This window comes from Alosa pseudoharengus, unplaced genomic scaffold (genome assembly GCF_046254945.1).
Source record: "Alosa pseudoharengus isolate Yale_2024_CS ecotype anadromous, Long Island Sound unplaced genomic scaffold, YU_APseudo_1.1 YU_APseudo_1.1_scf_9, whole genome shotgun sequence".
NCBI lineage: Eukaryota > Metazoa > Chordata > Actinopteri > Clupeiformes > Clupeidae > Alosa > Alosa pseudoharengus.
Genome location: NW_027468881.1, coordinates 1,442,237 through 1,462,326, shown reverse-complemented (window position 1 = coordinate 1,462,326; position 20,090 = coordinate 1,442,237). Strand labels below are relative to the sequence as shown.

The following is a 20,090-nucleotide window of genomic DNA, read 5'->3' as shown; positions in this document are numbered from 1 at the left end:
GTCCAGATGGATGGAGTAATGGATGGTTGGTGAATGGCCACCATGTCCCAACAAGGCTGAGACGTCAGCAAGGAGGTGGCGGAGTCATGTTTTGCGCAGGAATCATGGGGTGAGAGCTGGTAGGCCCCTTTAGGGTCCCTGACGGTGTGAAAAAGACCTCGGCAAAGTATGTAGAGTTTCTGACTGACCACAACTGACCGTGGTACAAAAAGAAGAACCGTGCCTTCCGTAGCAAATCATCTTTATGCATGATAATGCACCATCTCATGCTGCAAAGAATACCTCTGGGTCATTGGCTGCTATGGACATAAAAGGAGAGAAACTCATGTTGTGTATTTGTCTTGTCGGCCTTCAAGAAAAAATAATTTGCGTCCAATAATTTTTTTTCCTTCATATTTTTGCATTAATGTCACTAGGAACCAACTCTTTAACAACCTACTTGAATGAGCAGACAGTCACACCACATGATAATTTTATAGGGCCACCATGTATGGTGTGTTTTAAACATGCAAACCCTTTTAACTTAAGCACTAAACTATCAAAAAATAAATTGCTTGCTTTTTATGTTGTGTGTTTTACAGCCAGACCGCGGTGCCAAACGGCCAAGGGAGGATGACGGAGAAAACTTGCGGACAAAAATAAAATCCAACCGTGATGTGAGAATTCAGCAGATCGTACCTGACCCTGAAACTGATGATCTGGACACTGATAGGGACATGGTTCTTGAGAAATTATTGGACCGTGAGGAGGACACAGAGGTTAGAATTTTGATGTTTTATTTTATTATTGCTGGGATTTGCTTTCACACTACCCTGGAAATCCAGAGTTCTCGCGAAAGCACAATTGAATTGTCTCTGCAAGACACTCTGGCAATGAGTAATGATGCATGTTACTTTTACCCCTTGCTCTGCGAGGAACCAATCGCATCGGTGTATAGGCAGATGACGACAGTAAACATTGGTCGTAGTGTTATCCAATTCACCCTTCGCTAAGTCCCGCCCTCCTTAGTTACTGTTGCTATGCCTGACAAGCTTTAGCACCCTGCACGTCTATTACATAGGGGGAGAACCGGGACTTCAATGAAATGTCATTTACAAAGACATCGTACCACACTGAAAGCTAATATTTTGTCACTAGCAACCTACATCTGTCCTCTGTCGAATACTGTTGGAATTTCAGCTCTCAACAAAACCGTTCATGAGTTATTTAAGCAGAAGTCGAATATGCGTTTTGTTTCATTCGACTCTCCTGGCCAGAATGAATGGAACAGGCATGGGGACGAAAGAAACATACCATTTAAGCTATGTACTTCCCACAACTTCAATATTTCACAACATATCATGAATGGTACTTCAAATAGGTGTTATTTATAGATTGCTGATGGGCTATACATCTTGGTGAACGTCTGTTAACAACTTGCCGTCATCGTGAAGCGTGTATCTCGCGGTTATGGAAATATCATGCAATATGCCATTTTTTATAGTTTGAACAATATGTGTTCCCAATTATATCATGTTTCTATAGTGTAACATGTAATTTCACTGTGTCTTTACGTGGGTTAGGGCACCATACATCCAAATAAGTGCCCTTCATGACCCACAGGCCTTCAGTCTCCACATGTTAACATGGCAACTCGAAAAGCTTGTCAGACCTCCCGTGCCTAGTCACAGGTTGCTAAGCCACGATTGGCCTGTGGCAGTTTTCGTGTGTGGCTGAAGGGTGAATTGCGTGCAGTGAGAGTTTCAAATGCATGCGTGGTGCCGCCCCTTGAGTTGGGCCATTTTCATTATTTGTGGCCAGACCCTTAATCTTTCTAGATTACCAGGGTCTGGATTTTCCAGGCTACTTTCACACAGAGAAATGTCTGAAATGTCTAGAAAAGGCTGTTTTATGGAAGATTTTAGTGGACTTTTTTGCTTGGAACTCAATGGGTCTTAATTGGCACCAGCCAAGTGCCAACATTGCATAGATTTTTATGTTGGCAGGTAAATTATGTCACCTACTCCGGCACCTTGGTGAGTGAAATATGGATGCTGTTCATCAGCAACATATTTCCACCTGTCATGTTAAAACGGCTTGCTATATCTATGCAACTGGGAAGGGGTACACCAGTCCAGTGTTTTTAAGGATTCATCGTACTTCTACTGGCAAACCATGGCATTAGCTAAATGCTAACGCTGTGGCTAACTAACTTAGCTCCTCTCAGTATGATCAGAAAATGAATGAGATGATATAACTGCATTTATGTTTCACAAATGCGACAACAATCAAATTATCCTCCATCACTCAACTTGACTTATCAGCTGCCTTTGACACGGTTAATCACCGTATCCTTCTCTCTATACTCTCAAACATGGGAATCTCCGGCTCTGCTCACTCCTGGTTTGAATCCTACCTCACAGGATGCTCGTTTAACATCATGGCTTGGACAGCTGTCCGCACCTCACTATCTCACCACAGGGGTCCCCCAGGGCTCAGTGCTGGGCTCAGTGCTGGGCCCCCTTCTCTTTGCTATCTACACCACCTCTTTGGGACAGATTATCTGTTCGCATGCCTTCTCATACCACTTCTATGCAGACGACACATAGCTCTATCTGTCCTTTTCAATATGATGACCCCCTGGTCTCGGCACGGATCTCGGATTGCCTCTCAGACATATCTACATGGATGAAAGCACATCATCTCCAGTTAAACCTCTCATAGCTGGGAAGGAATATGTGAAAAATCATGAAGATTGGGCACTTCTGGATAAGTTTTTGATTTTTGGCAGGGTGTTAGGTATAGGCTAATCTAATTAGCTATGCCTATGTTATATTGAAGTTCCACAGTTAGCTAGCTAGCAAGCTAACCGTTTTACATGGGATATAAGTTTAGCTACGTGCTAAATGGGTGGTAATGTACATAGTTTTGACATGAGTAAGTTACATACACATAATTCTTCATAACTGCCGTGTTAGTAAAATGATTGAATGACCTGTAAATTAATAACTAGATGTAACGTCAAGGTGTGATTAGGCTAGCTGTCTTTCCCATTGGAATCAATGATATAATGTTAACTTGTTTTACGCTAAAATGTGATAGTAGGCTACGTAAAGGCATGCTGCACACACTTGTTTGGGCTTACGAGCCGGCCAAAGAGTAGATCCGTATAATGAACACCAACGCAGTTCTGAACTCCCGGTCAGCTGAATGGTGTTTTAAATTGCTGTGGACACCGATGCCAACATGAGTGCAATGCACTCTGCTTTTGACATTCATTTACATTAGATTCCATTCTTTTCAATACAACTCTGCACACCAGCATCGCATTTTGCTGCTGTGTAAATCACGATTCAGTTATATTTGGTCGACGCTGCTCCATAAAATCCATTGTTCATCCAGTGTTTACGTGTTAAAAACTTCGGCGCTGATGTGTGTGGCAAGTGACAGTGCACCATAGACTGAAGGCCTATAAAATGGCAGTGCACTCATGTCGAAAAGTTCCTTATTTCAACTGAACTCAAAGATAATGAATATAGTATTTTATGTTTGTTATGCCCTTTATTAGCTAGAATATTTCTGAAGAATATATTGTGTTGCCTCAGGTCTGCTGCACATCTTTTGAAATTTGATTTGAAATAATCAAATAGACCTACGTCTTAAAGTTAAGTTAATGAAGTAACTTGCTTTGCTTTCATTTGAATCCTAATCAAGATACACAATAATTGCTCTATATTGTTAATATGGACTCCTGGAAAGTTCAGAAATGCAAAATAATAGAATTTTAATCATGCAAAATACCCGCAATCCCGCGCTGAAATTTAGGCCCTGGTTTTTGGGCGTATTTACATGATCTAGGCATCAATTTATATGTATTTTAACATGGCAAAATAAATGGTGCAAAGAGAGAAATCTATTTCAAGGCTAGTTTTCAAGATGGTGGCCAGAAATAGTTGGACTGCACTCGAAAATCGTTTATCGAAGCTCACTCTCGAATATCGTTGATCCTCTTTCTCACTCGAATATCATTTATTCTCTCTCTCGAATATCGATCAAGGCCATTCTTTAAGTTGGGAAGACTGGTGTGAGAACAGGCAGATGAAGAGTGCAGTTTCAATTCTGGGAGCTTGTGATGTCAATGCAATTGGTGATGTTCTCTTTGATCAGGTCTTTCAGAGTAGCAAACTTCACTTTGCATTGTCAATCATTGTCTGCACTCATCCCCTTCTTCTTTGCAAACAATAATGTCAACTATGCTAGATGGCTTTCCATACACCTTAGAGACATGGTCTCTTTACAACAAACACATCCTCAGTTGGCCAATGAATTTCAGCAAGGGAACTTTGTGGTCCACAAGACCCACAGAGTTTTCCGGATTGGCTTTTGATCAAGCCCATGCACAGGCCAATGCAATTGTTAAAGGTGATGGTGGTACCATTGGGATAACTGAGAACCCATCAGCCCTAATGCGATGGATGGTATCTGGACCAGAGTTTAGTTATTTGGTTTCTCAGTATGAGTCTGCATCTCAGGCCAAAGTGGCTAGTGAAGATGTCGAACACCATGAACAGACTAACCAGTCTCGGAAATCCTTCACACAAGGTCCAGAAGTTGTTTGGTGTGATAAAGGACCTGGGCAACCCTTTTTAGGAGGAGTCCAGAGATCTTCTCACGCTAGAGTCAAAAGCCATTGCACACCCTAGTGCCGCTGAGTTTGTTGGCCCTCATCTTGAGAAAGGTACTGTTTCTTCCAAAGACTTTTTCAATGGTTTGGGTGAATAAGTGTTGTGGAAAAAGTCCACTTCCGAATCCAATTGTCCAATTAACAATTACCACTTGACTATTTAGTCAAGTCAAGTCAAATGTATTTATATAGCACATTTCAAAGCAATAGCATTGCACCAAAGTGCTTTACATAAAATAATAATAATAATAAATATAGCCGCAAGCGGCAATGGCGGGCCCGAGCACCTGCGGGCCGCAACCCGTGACATGTCAGAATCCAACAAAGCACCGACGTGGTGCATTTGTAAAATGTACATATTTGATGTGTGTGCTATTTCTTTTTGCATGTTATTTTCTAGCACATTTACTTGCCTGCCCAGGTGGGGGCGCAATGCAAGGCAGGTCCATTGTGTGTCATCATAATCATAATATAAATGAACCTGAGAAATTTCAGATTATTCATTTTAAGCAAAGAACATTTCTGATACACGTTTTGGCCAGATGGTGGCGCTATATTAGGCATTTGAATTAGACATGTGAGTATCATCACAATAATGATATCCAATATTTGGCAAAGTTTCAGATCAACCAATATAGGCATTACCAATTTCTGGCACATTTTCGTGCTTGGCCAGGTGGTGGAGCTATGCCAGGCAGGCCCATAGGGTCTCTGGATATCATCATAATTATAATATCTATTAACCTGAGAAGTTTCAGACCATTCATTTAAAGCATAGAACATTTCTGGCATATTTCCTGTTTGGCCAGATGGTGGCGCTATGCTAGGCATGTGAATTATATGTGTGAATATCATCACAATAATGATATCCAATATTTTATAAAGTTTCAGATCAATCACTTAAGGCATTGTCCATTTCTGGCACATTTTCTACTTGGCCAGGTGGTGGCGCTTTGCCAGGCAGGCCCATTGGGTGTCTGAATAACATCATAATCATAATATCTATTAACCTGAGAAGTTTCAGACCATTCATTCAATGCACTGTGACTTTATGACACATTTCCTGTTTATATGGTGAGATATTAAAATGATGACATATTTCAACATATCAAAAATCCCTTCACAATTTAACATCAGCAACATCTTGGCATCATATTTGCCAAATTTCACATGAATCTGACAAACCGCCTAGGAGGAGTATGTTAAAATTGATCAGTGTAATTGCCATTCTTTCTGTTGACAGGTGGTGGCGCTATGCCAAATATGCATTATGGGCATGTGAATATCATCACTCCCATGGTATTCAAAGACCTGTGAAATTTAAAACATTTCAAGCCATGCATGGTGAATTAAGACACATTTATTGTTTATGTGGAACGGTATTAAAATTAACAATTTCGCCATTTTGTCAAATTACAACATATCAAAAAAAGGCTTCACAATTTAGAATCAGGAACATCTCGGCGTCATGTATACCAACTTTGACATGAATCGGATCAACCGTCTAGGAGGAGTATGTTAAAATTGATCATGTCCACAACGCACAAATTCTCAATTACCTCACTTCCTGTGGGCGTGGCTAATGGCATGTTAATGCAAAAGTTGTTTGTTTTTGGGAGTTACATACACCCCCCAAATTTGGTGTGTGTATCTAAAACTATATGCCAACCACAAGTCACAGTGACATAAGGGGGCGCTATGGAGTCTCTGGGCCATACCCGGGGCCAAGCTTTTTTACCTAGCTGCTTTGTGTGACACCTGATGTGTGTGCCAAATTTCAAGACTTTTCGATTATGTTAACCACCTCAAAATATTTGCCAACCACGGGATCAGTCACCTAAGGGGGCGCTAGCGAGTCCCTGGGCCACGCCCAGGGTCAAGCTCTTGTACCTAACTGCGATGCGTGACACCTGACGTGTGTGCCAAATTTCAAGAGTTTTCGACCATGTTAACCACCTCAAAAACAGGAAAGCAAAAAAGTAGAATAACAATAATACTCAATAATAATAATAATAATAATAATAATAATCCTTACAAAAACAATAGGGCCTTGCGCCCTTCGGTGCTCGGGCCCTAATAATAATAGTAATAATACATACTTACATTACATACATACATACATACATACATACATACATACATACATACATACATACATACATACATACATGCATGCATACATATAAAATAAGGGAGAGGTAAGGGAGTGTTAAAAGCTAGGGAGAAGAGGTAGGTCTTTAGGTTGGATTTAAAACTACTAATAGTGGGGCAGGATTTCACAACATCAGGAAGGCTATTCCAAAGCTGGGGAGCATAGACAGAGAAAGCTCTGTCACCTTTGGATTTAACCCTTTAGCCGCCAGGGTTTAAAAAGAATAAATTGGATTTGTACATAAAAATTTAAAAAGGCCATGGCTTGCAAGTGGTCAGAGATAAAGTCCTACTGTAAATGTGAAAATCATTTAGTATGAACAGAAGTTTATGAAGGGGGTAAATTTACTCATCTAATTTGCATATAATGACGTCACTGGATTGTAACCACCGTGAATTATGCACATTTCAGTAAATACTAGATGTTGAACATATTTGAGCAGTTTTTCTTTCTTTTTTTGTCATTTCACCGACATAACAAATGAACAGGAATACAGTCACATGTAAACCAACAATAGTAAACTATTACTATAATCACAAACCCTATGCTACTATACAATAAAGTAGCCTGGTCAAATCAGTTCCATATCGCGGGTGACTTTGTAGTTCTTCAGAGCTATATTTTTACAACCCCTGCTGTCTATACCACGTCCATTACGGACACCATCATCACTATTGCCACTGGCACCTCCAGCTATGTTGGGCAGAGGGTCGAAATCGGTCAAAATAAGCATGGTATGCTTAGTGGACACTGTCGCAAAGACGTACCTTCATTCACAGACGCATCGTGACTATCAGTCAATAGACGATCGATCATATTCTCCAAAAGGCAGATATTCTCCTTCAGAATCAGAATAGGTGAATAACAGATCCAAGACTTCATCACACGTGAATTTTTTTTTCAACATTTGGTGTATTTCTGCTTCAATTTGTGCAAAACTATGGCCCGCATCGCTTCCGCGTTATGGAGGAAATGCACGTCTTCTTCGTGTGTTTCTCGCGTGTTTTCGCATGCTTCCTGAAGCTCTGGGTGTCTGCTAACTAGTGGTCAAGAGTACAAATGAGATTTTACACTGTACTCGCGTCTATCGTCTGTTTTATTCAGTAATGACGCTTGTCGCAATATTGCGACATGGGCGGTTAGAGGGTTAAGAGAGGCAGAAGGAACACAAAGAAGACACTGGGAAGATGATCGAAGAGGTCTAGGAGGACAGTAAGGAATTAAAAGATCACATAAATACTGAGGTGCTAAACCATGTAAAGCTTTGAAAACAAACAGAAGAATTTATTTAGTAATTTAGCACTCTGGAACAAGGCGTCCGAAGGAGACAATGTAGACAGAAGACTTTCTGAAGACTGTTATCTTTATTCTCCATATTGCAATGATGGTACAGCCCAACCAAAGTCCAGACCAACCATCAAAGCAATAGGGAGGAGATGTCATCAGTTGGGGCTACCGACGAGATCTGTCTACGGATGGCTATACACTATATTTTATACCCCTCGGCCCTCGAGAAGTGCCGCCTTCTCGCGCCATCCCCAAAAAACACCTTTCACCAATCAGCATTAAGCAGGGTCGCTTACATTGGTGGAAACCATCTTCCCATCATGCATAAAACTATATGCAAACCTGTCCAATGCATAGGAAACATATGTAAAATAGTGGTTTTCTGGTTCTTTCCAGTTTGGGGAAATAGGGCCTTATCTGATTCTCTAGCTGGACAGGCCCTAACTCATAAGACACAGCAGCCTCCTACTCCTTGTCCTGTCTGGTCCTCACCAGCTTGATAACACCCCCTCTCCCTTGACCATGTAAGGAGGGGATTCTCTCATCCTGGTACCCCCAGTACTTTTCCACTCACTCCACTCCTCTGACAGTTGGTCTGGCCTACACAGGATACCATTACCTCACACTCAGGGCCAGGTTAAGGTCATCTGGAGCCCGGGGCAGAGGCCTCCTCGAGGCCCCCCCCCCCCCCATTTTTTTTTTCAATATATATTACTATTATTATTATTATCAATATACATAAGACAGAGAGAGAGAGAGAGGCAATTAAATTATGACAGACATAATGTAAAAATGAAATTTGCATTGCCATTTATATTGTGGAACCGTATAACCAACATACAATTGTACCAACATACAAAAAACAAGTTGCCTACAAACATGGGGCAATGCACACAAAAAAATCAACCATGAAATATTACCATCAATTACTTCAACTTAGGCTTGAAAACTGCCAGTGGTGCCCAGGTCAGACTAAAATGTGCAACTCCCGAACTCTGAACTCATGAAACATTGTAGCCTAGAGTTTGGCGCGCACGCACACAGCCACATCATAATGCATTGTAACACGCTGTCTGTAATACACTGTAACACGCAGCCCTAGCCAGCCACGACGTCAAATACATTGAAACACGCAGTCTAGCGCACACACACAGCCCAACCACATCAAATACAAACAAGGGGGGTGTCTCAGCCGATAACGGTAACGTTGTCAGGGACAGGGGTAGTATGCCTAGACATGGACTTATCCCTATTTTGATCCTCGTTTTGAAAAAAGTGGACAGGGTACCTGCAGGAATGAATGCGATGGTACGCACACACCCACCTAACTTTCAACGCTTTGATAATATTTGTCCCGGTTAGGTTCCTGCATTGGTCAGTTAAAAAGTAGCCTACATACTGTAGTAGGCTAATAACATCCACATGTAATATCTTTATAACAACAACGCCTAACAACGACCTATTTATTTGTACAACTTTGTATAGCCCTATAAAGGCTAAAGTTACCTAGTTTTGTTCTAGCAAAGGCTACGTTCATGTATGGCTTTAAACAGTGGTAATTCTAGCCTAACGTTTTGACAAGCAATAATCTTGCCTACCTAACTCCTCTCGCTTTGCTGTCTTCATCCTTTCTGTTTTCGTTGTTTTAAAAAAACGTGTTATATCCATGATGAGTCTCGAATTAATGAATTAGCTTATATCATTGTGTGCTGATAACCAGCATAGATAGTAATAGAAAACAACAAGCTAGCCTACATCTTCTGTAGTAGCATGCCTGTGTATCTCTCCTGCTCAAACAAAAGGTGTGCGCGTGCATAGTTCTGCATTAAGTTGATTTTGATAACGTTACAAACTTTACTTTACAGAAAATTGTAAATAGCCTACTGGCATGCAGTTAATGGAATAGGCTACTGTGCAGAGTTGAGAAGTTATGGTAGCCTAGGCCAATTTGGTGTGAATACACGCACACAGGGGAAATTCTCTCTCGTTGTTGAGTAGCCTGGCTGATACGCACAGTGCGTACGGCCATGGTTTTGGCCCGCCTTACTGAGAACGTCTGGCTGAAGCTCTCTCTTTTTTCGAGATACGCTTTCATATTTACTAATTGTCTCATGCTAAGCCATTGTTGTCTGTGATAGCATGCAATGATACGGGCCAAGACAGGTCACGATAACACTTGTTTTCTTTTTTAAATGTCCCGCGCCGGGGCCCCCTAGTGGCCGGGGCCCGGGGCAGCAGCCCCTTTGCCCAATGCCCAAACGCGGCCCTGCTCACACTGCTCACAGCAAATGCAGTGACATTAAGACTTATGACACTCATGACTACATAAAGCCCATGATTACATCCCTTTTAAATCATGAAAATGCACCATAAAGCTTCCTTCTACAAACCAATTAAAAAGAACAACACTGACTTCTTTCGCCAAGAGTCAGACTCGGGTACAGGTGACCGTGAGAAGTAAATTCTTTAAGCATGAAAACCAGTCTTTCCCTGCATCATTGAGCGACTCCGGAAAACCCCACATGGGTCATAAGTCGAAGCTTGTCAACATTCTGGAAACTCTTATTTCTCCTCCAGACAAAGGATGAGTCTTCTCTTGTTTATTCATTGTCTCCAAAGGCATCAGTGACATTTGAAGAATATGCTGTTATTCCAAAGATACATGCCTATCAAAGTATGTTAGGACAGACATCGTATTCGACGTCTACTGCAATTCCAGTCTGAAGGCTGAAACACGATCAAAATGAGGCAAGGGCGGCAGACGTACAGTAGAGTGTCTGACAAAACCAAAGTACCACCTAACTGGAAAAGCTTCCAGCGAGACAATGACAACAAGACTGAACTTTTTGGGTTTCTAGCTTACTTAATTGTGACTTGGTGTCCAGACAATGTGGTGATTGTGACCAAAGAAGAAAATGTTCTTTGCATAAACCTGACAGCCTGGAAGGCCTAAGTCCTTGCAGCCATGAAGAGGGTGACACTAGAATCTTTCTGCATGCCCTTCATGCAGTTGCGTGTAACCTGCATTGTGTTGAACCTGTGCGATTCAGCCATGCACACGCCCGGACTCGAACCCACGAACAGCAGCACCTCGGATTGGGAGTTGAGCGTGCTGACAATTGAGCTAACTGGCTACTAGCTTGCATGCCATATATTATTATTATATATATATATATATATATATTTAAACAAACACATGCACTTACTTAGCCCCCCTGCCCCTTCTGAAGTTCAGTTTAAACTAGTTCAGTTTAAACTCCCGATCCAGCCCTTTCTCTCTTTCCTGCTAATGTCCTGTCAATCTGCACTATTGTATTGAAATGATTATATATAACATTAACATAACATAACAACCAACATATGTTTTATTAACAAAAAACAATTTAATTATGCTAAAATTAGTACTAAAATGTGCTATTTTTCCCATTAATTGCGTTTATCTTCATAATTTAGCACATTCTTTGACATTTTATTGTAGAATTGGAAAGTCCAGACCCTTTTACCTATATTTAGATATCAAGATCATCAAAATGTGATTATCCAATCCCAATCCAAGTCAAAAACCAAGTATAATGGCTTTCAATGGTGGCCATCTTGGAAAATGGCGGCCATATTGGATTTTTTGCGTGGCTAATGTGCTTTTTGGATAAAGTGGGTCCCAAAGAATATTTGTGCCAAGTTTGATGCTTGTATCGCAAAGTGAACGATTGTTTCACTAATCTGCCGCACTAAGGTGGCCTGCCGAGCATTTGCTCTGCTGCCAGCTTGTGCTAATATATTGTCCAAAATGCTTGATTGCATTGCATTCTCCACATTTTTAGCTAAATTTTCATGTACCACATTAGCATTTTTGTTCAGTGAATCTTTTGTAAATTGCTTTACAATTAGAGTCGGCCCCTCTTTAAAAAAGCATTCTTTATCGCCCGGTTTGCCTCAGCTGGCAGCCATTCACTCCTTCCTCTGCATGTTCTTTTAAAACGTGCATCTTTTTCTCTGTTGTTCTGGGAGGTAGCCTCCCATGTTCAGTGAATCTTTTGTAAATTGCTTTACAATTAGCGTCGGGCCCTCGTTGGGAGCCTTCGGCTTGCCTCAGCTTGCCACTATTCATTCCTTCGTCTTTATTAACATTCTCGGTAGAATTCTCAATATTTTTGACCTATGTGCCTCAGCTTCGGCCATGTCCTTTTAAAACAGCATTTTTTTCTCTCTCGTGAGCATTTAATCTGCTGCCAGCTTGTGACTCCACATCGACCAAAATGCTTGATTGCATTGTATTCTCCACATTTTAGCTACATATTGGTGTACCACATCAGCATTTTCTTTCAGTGAATCTTTTGTAGCCTAAATTGCTTTACAATTACCTTCCGGCCCTCTTGGCTGCCTTCACTCATGAACAACTGCCTTCACGTCTTCATTAACTTTAATCTTTTTGGCCTCAATAGTCTAGTTACATAGTCTCTGTCTGTTTTTGGTTTTGGATTTTGTGAAATACATTTCTAAATAAATGCGACTTATTGTCCAGAAAATACGGTAATTTTTCATATGGGTGTAAGATATGCATGAGGGGGCGCTAGAAATCTGCTAGAAATCTGCTAAAATTGTGTGAAGTCATTGTGTCTTGTCTTTGTAATTTGATCATAGACTAGCCAGATCACAGAACACATTATGCAATGTTTTAACAGGTTGAACCAGTGGACGAGAGTTCTGTGAAGAAAATGATTCTGACTTTCGAGAAGAGATCGTACAAAAACCAGGAGCTAAGAATCAAGTTCCCAGATAACCCTGAAAAGTGAGTGTGAGAATACTGTAACAAAAATCTATTATTTTTCTGGTTGCCACCATCTTACTAGGAGAAGTTAACACAAGTCTATTACCGGATGCAGCACAAGCTACTGTCAATGGACACAAAAAGAGGAGGGTTCTGTAATTGACTTCTTACAAAATGACTACAACTGGACAGTCCTTATTAACACCTTTTCTCTTCTGTTACAAAGGTAAAAATACTTCAGTTTGTCTGCAAAGACCCTCTCCACAGTAGCATAGATAGGCAATAATCCGCAATAAGCGAGGATCCGCTTGGTCTTTCTCCTACAGCGCTGGCTGTAAAGTTCCTGAATAGTTGGTAACTCGGTACTTGTAACGCTCTGTGCCGCGCTGACCTGACCACCCTTACCACACTTTGGTGGTAGCATGGGTAGGATCTATACAGAAGTATTGTAAACTTTGAATATGTACAGAGAGGTTATAACAAGACCTCTGAAGAAAGTGCATTGCCTGACTTCATGTTTCAGTAGCATCAAATCAGTTTGCGCGTTTGCTCTTGCAGCCCTATGCAAATCCTGCTGAATCTTACAATACAAACATGCCTCACTTTCAGCCAGATCTACACAATGCTGGAAGAAGTCGAAAGCACTATTTAGTTACTAATCCCCCACAGTAACCCTATAGTAATGCTTAAATTTCCCTTGGGGTTAATAAAGTACCTACCTACTATGTATCGTGTATTGTCTTGTCCTAGGTTCATGGAGACTGAACTGGATTTGAATGATATTCTTCAGGAAATGCATGTCATTGCTACCATGCCTGATCTTTATCACCTTCTTGTGGAGCTTAATGCTATTCATTCCTTACTGGGCCTCCTCAGTCATGAGAACACAGATATCCTTTTTCTTGTTTCCTGTTTTTACGGTAAGTCAAATATTTGGTGTTATTGCTTGTTCAATAATTGTTATTATGACCGCCTGCATTTGTAGAGTCCATTACAGATGAGTCTGAATGTTATTGTGTCATATCCTTGAATAGCCAAATCACAGCAGGAAGGATGTCCTTTCCAGTAATTATGACCGCCGCTAGCATAGCAAGCGTAGCGGTCATATAGGTTTAGTTCGTTTTTTTTTCTTCCAGATTTTCCCCCCCATTTTTTTCCATCTTCACTTCCATTTATTGCTATTTCCACAATAAGCTACCATATTAGTCGGAGTCTGGACTAGCCTAGCCTACTACGCTTAGCTTAGTTACCCCCGCTTAGGTCTGCCTATTAATGAATCGCTCTGATAGCAGGCAGACACGCAGCTAAACGCAGCTGCCGTTTACACTTGCGTGCATGGCGGGGTTTAAAACATTAGCCTATTTAACATCCAAAGACAGTCATTGTACTTCTCAAGAGTTAATAACATAGTTATAACATTACAGTGAGCCTTTTGAGATGGGAAACCAAAAATAAATAGGCGGTCAATAGTAAAAATACTTGTCGACTAAAAAAAATTGGGTAACACTTTACTTGACAGTATCGACATAAGAGTGATATGACACTCATTAACACATGACACTGTCGTAACAAATGCTAACCCTAACTTGTTATGACAAAAAACGAATGTTACTTATTAACAGAAGCGTTATGTCATAAATGTTTATGACTTGTTTATGACATGTTTATGACCGTGTCATGTCACTCTTATGTCGATACTGTTAAGTAAAGTGTAACTGAAAATTGCCGTTGACTAATTTTCATGGTCGATTACGTCAACTAAGTTGACTAATCGCGGCAGCACTAGCTGATGGTTAGACATGTTGATGTTATCAGGGAGTGCAGACTTTTCCAAGGCTAAATGTAGCTATTTGCAACAAATCTGAAAGTGGACCTAGCAAAATATTTTGAGCTGCTCAATTATAGGTGTGTAAGTTGTTTTCTTTGTAGCATATAGATTATGGATGTCCCGATACCATTTTTTCAAAACGATACGAGTACGAGTATTTACATTTGTGTACTTGCCGATACCGAGTACAGATACTGATATTTCTACCACAAAATTACTAGCATAACATTGCAATGAATTTTCTTCTCTGCTCTGATTGTTACAATAAGCCTAAAATAAATATAAATAATAATGAGTATCAAATACAATATATAATAGCAGGCTATTTCAAACAACAGTAAACAAACAATTTTGTCTAAAACAAGCCTCCACACTGGCATTGTGTCCACATTAAACAAATGATTAACTAGACTATTTTGCTGATAGGGCAGCAAAACAAACAAAACAAAAAAACGCAGAGCGAGCGACCACCTAGCAAGGTAAGGTAAGGTAACTTTATTTGTACCCAAGGGTAAATTTGGTTGCAGGTAAAAAGAGTGGGTTTCTTACACACACACATAGATGACATTCACGACATTGACAGAAAACAGTGACATACTGTAACAGTGGCAACAGTGCTCCAGACATAGAAATATAGATAAAAAGAATACATGAATATTTATAAATTCAGTAGATAAAAATGCAGAATAAAAGTCATCATAGCAGATACAAGAGCTAAGACAGATTAAATAAATAAATTAGGGCTGTCAAAATAACTGATTCATTTTGATTAATTAATTTGAGAAAAAATAACTGATTAAAAAAATTAGTGCAGATTAATCGATTCCGTATGACCTTTGACCCCGAGCCGTTCTAGTCAGTAAAAATTAGACTGTAAAATGAAGGAGAGAGAAGAAAACGTGCTGCCTGGATCATTGATAGGAACATTTACTTTTAAAAAACGGCCTGATGGTGTTGATAAAAATAAAGTCCTTTGCAATGTCTGCAGCAAGGAATTTACTTATCACCGGAGTTCATCAACTCTATAGTCGCACATCAATGAAATAAGTATTGACATTGAGGGGAGTGTTAATTTATTTTCATTGTGTCCCCTAGGTTATATCTGTGGCCTGAAATGCCTTGTATGTGAAAAAAAAACTTCTTCCCGAAGCACTTTTGAATTTATTTCCTCAGCATATTAGGTCATATCATAGATTATTATGGCCATTATTTGAACAGTGAAAATAATAATAAAAGGTTTTGAACTTTAAATGATTCATTTGAATTTAAATATTTAAAATACTTTCACAGCAAAAATTATATATGCGATTAATTTAGATTAATTAATTACAGAGTATGTAATTAATTAGATTATTTTTTTTAATCGATTGACAGCCCTAAAATAAATACATTAAGAAGGCTGTGCAGTCAATAAGTTAAATAAGTTAGTGTGTAGTCTAACAATAGCCTAAGTGCTATTTAACATTCTGATAGCTGAGGGAACAAAACTGCCTCTGTATCTCTTAGTTTTGCAAACAGGCATTTTGTACCAGGCTAAAAGAAATGACCGATTCAATGAAGCAGCGGTAGAACATGGTGAGCATCTTTCTGTCGATGTGGAAGGAGGACTGTTTCCTCAGACACTGGTTCCCCTTTTTGTATGCAGTCTCACACTTTGCCTCAAAATTTAATTTATCATCAATGATGGTCCCAATGAAAGTAAAAAAATCATTACATACATATGAAGGGTAGGATACACCATGACCGTGATGTAGAGGACAAGAAAATTGTGTGTGGCAGTCAGTTATCAGTATTGTTTACATTACAAACCTAGTTACATTGATTGGAAAACTAACTGAATATTTTTTATCAGCAGACGAGAAATCTATAAATAAAAGCTGAGCATGTGTTCCCTTTCCTTCCAGATGTTTAAAAAGCATGTTCATCAGAGTGACTGTGGCATCCTCAACACCTCTGTGTGGCCTATAGGCAAACTGATATTGGTCAAGATCAGACTCTGTCTTCTTTAAGATTGCATTTCTAACTAGTTTTTCAAAAGTTTTCATGACAATAGATTTCAGTACAATAGGCCTGAACTCATTCAGTGCTTTGGGACAGCTTGTCTTGGGAACTGGAAAAACTACTGCATCCTTCCAACATTTTGGGACATGCTGATTTTGTAAGGACTTATTATAGTGGATGGAATCCACTATCTTGAAATCTCCTGGCTTCTTGTGGGCCGTCTGGAGTGGGGTAAGAGAGTTATTATTTCAGATTTTAAAAAATATATATATACTTTTTGAGAAATAGGGGATTAAAAATGTTAAAAAGCTAATTTTTCCCCCATAGACTTGAATGGCTGTGATGTCATGGCCTAAAGCCAGCTGCGCTCGTTAAAGGTGCGATTTGTAGGATTGTTACCGAACGTTCTGTAGGCCAAAATCAAAACACTGATGAACGTTCTCAAGACTACCAGACGTAATGAATCGTGTAATGAAGACTTAGCTAACGCTAGTTGACCTGCAGCTGCTTTAATGTTTCTCCAACCCAGCTACACATTACGGAAACAGTGAAAACAAAAAATACCTCTCTAACCAACATAACATATTTAGCTTAACTTAAGCAGTCTACCACAGATATTGTCAGGTCCATAGCTTTTATTTGGATTTATGGAACACTTTTTCAACATTTCCCTCTTCTATTGTAAAGTGGTTCTGGTCAGCTAATTTATGATTGAGTTCCTGTATTTCTGTACTGAAATCATAAGTGTCAAATCGGGAGAAAAAATTATTAAGAGCATTTGCAAGGATGATGAAAGTGTAGCGGCTACTATGGTTTAGGGGAAACTGTAAGTATTGGTGGGTGGTATCAGGAAATTGTTACGAGTTCAAGTATATGGGCCCAGTATCTGCCCAATCCCCGATGCCAGTATAGATATATATAGATCATAATTATTGATTATTACCATGCAAACCCCCCCCCCCCACACACACACACACACAGGGTTTATTTAGCAAATATTTCACCTTTTGCCGCCCTTGCGAGTTTGCAGGTATGATTTATAATGGTGAATATTTTTTGAGTAGGCTACCAATTGGTCAATGTCAACAGCCATGCATCCATCAAATGTGTCCTTTGTAGATGTTCCCTTACACAGACTGTAGATTAGGGCTGAACAATTTATTGCATTTGCGATAATATCGCGATATGATGAAACGCGATTTTCAAACCGCAAAGGCTGCGATTACAATTTGTAATATGTGACGTCACCAAAACGCATTTATTGCGCTTGCCATATATTTGGTATTTTCTATATGTAGCTACTGCTGTCCGTTTTTAAATCATTTCAACATTTTCTCAATGGTCTACAGTATAACATTTTAGAGGACTAACAGGCTAGAGTAGGTGCCCTATCTCATAAGATTCCATCATAGAATTTTGACATAGAAGAGGGAGTGGGGGCGCCGTGAGTGCTGGGCGAGCAGATAGGCCTACGAGTAGTGAGTTGCCGTCTATGGGAAAAGATGGATACAGCAAAAAAAAGCTGTTGACGACTAAAAATAGAAAAAGAAAGAGGGAAAAGGAGATGGCATGTCAAGGGATGCAACAGCAGTTAAATAAGTGGACGGTGAAAGGCAACAGGTATTAAAGTGATGACGTCTGTACATGGAGGCTTGCAAATATGAATGTTAACAGACTAACTAGCGTTTGTTAAGCATAATGCCGATTGAAACATAGCCTATTCCATTCATATAGCTAGGTGGCTACCATGCTCATACTGCACTTTTAATGGCCAACTGCAAACAGAAATGTCATGCTAGCAGCAACTCATTACATGTTTCCATATCCTAACAATGAAGGCTCCTTGTAATAACTTAATATTGGGTTGTCAATGTGGTGCAAACAAACAAGGCTAGAGTGCCTATCAGCCTTATCCATTGTGAGCAATAGCTGGCAAAAGGACGTTATGAGAACCGTTTAGACTCTCTTAAAGTGGCAATGCACCATTTATCAATACTTATCAAGTATAACATCAAGTTAAACATCAAATTGGCAGCACATCTTTAAAAACATATTCAATAGACACTCATGCACAGTAATAGTGTAAATTATTGGCCTTTTGTTTTGCTTTAGTTGTTTGTGGGTTTTTTTTTTGGGGGGGGGGTGCGCCAATATTGTTGTTGCATACCCCTCAAAAATGGGTAGCTGCGCCCCTGACTGGAGTACAGTGACAGTGGGGGCATTTGCGATATCCAAGGGGGTTGGCGGCGCAAACATTTCATCTCACAGGTAATGAATTGATGCATAATGTTATCCGCAAGTAGTTGACACAGCTAACCACCAAAAACCCAGCTGTTCTAACATTAGCTTACCAGCTAAGGCTTTAGGCTACATACATGCTGCTAACTGCTGCTAACTTTGCCTGTTTAAAGAGTTTGGTCTCCGCGATTGGCTTTGTTGTGATATGAACAAACTAGTTCATTTGCATGCATGCGTATTGCGCTGTGGTGTTGATGATGCTAACCTTTAGTTAACACCGAGCGGAACGGTCATTCTGCCGCATTTACTTGCGCTGCAACAATCTACAGTAGTTTGTTCCGATTCACGTGCAAGTAGCCTACAGAGGAGAGGAGCGTGTGTGCGTGCGTGCGTGTGTGCGTGCGTGCGTGCGTGCGTGCGTGCGTGCGTGCGCGGAGAGCATAGGACAAGGAGAAGGTGTCAGTGCCATTGCATGTAGACCTAACTGTTAACTAATGAAAGAAGATCATATCTACATGACATAGAAACAAAATAGAAACGTATAAGAATCATTAAATGTTTACAAGGCTGGAAGTTCAACAAATATAGGTCTACTAATGTGATTAAAATAGTTAAATAAAAAATATTTCATTCATCAATCTTATTCAATGACCTAATGCCATCATAACATAGGCCTGGGCTCCAGGAAAGAACAGTTTATGTTTAACTTATCTAATTTTGTGTTGGTCATACTATAGAATAATATATTGCTTGTCTTTGTTGAATAAGACAGAAGATAAAGAGCTTAAAAATAATCGCATATCGCATCGCAATCGCAATATTGGTGAGAAAAATCGCAATTAGATTTTTTTCCAAAATTGTTCACCCTTACTGTAGATAGTGAAGTTATCTGGCTGACAGGAGCCTAGTGCAAGTGTCATTAAGGTTTTACTGGATCTGTCTTCCGTGTGTTACTTTTATTTTACACTTGCTAAACATTGGGCTGCTAACTTCTAATTCCAAGAAAATTCAGAAATCACAGGCAGACAATGTAAAAATATTCCAGCATGTTATAGCGAATGACCGGAAGTAAGATCATTGGACAAACATTTCCCAATTCCCAGCAGGCCTTGGTCTCACCGACAGTATTCAGTGACCTTGAGCAACTGGGCTC

The 20,090-nt window shown here is 40.0% G+C and overlaps 1 protein-coding gene across 1 annotated transcript in view; it reads left to right on the top strand.

Moving 5' to 3' along the window:
• ctnnbl1 (catenin, beta like 1) overlaps positions 1 to 20,090 on the top strand; it is an 86,603-nt gene that overhangs the window by 12,746 nt on the left and 53,767 nt on the right. Inside the window, exons 2-4 of the mRNA XM_076277449.1 lie at positions 582 to 758; positions 12,785 to 12,891; positions 13,621 to 13,764. Coding sequence (XP_076133564.1) covers positions 582 to 758; positions 12,785 to 12,891; positions 13,621 to 13,764 — 428 coding nt within the window. The remainder of the gene's footprint in view (positions 1 to 581; positions 759 to 12,784; positions 12,892 to 13,620; positions 13,765 to 20,090) is intronic.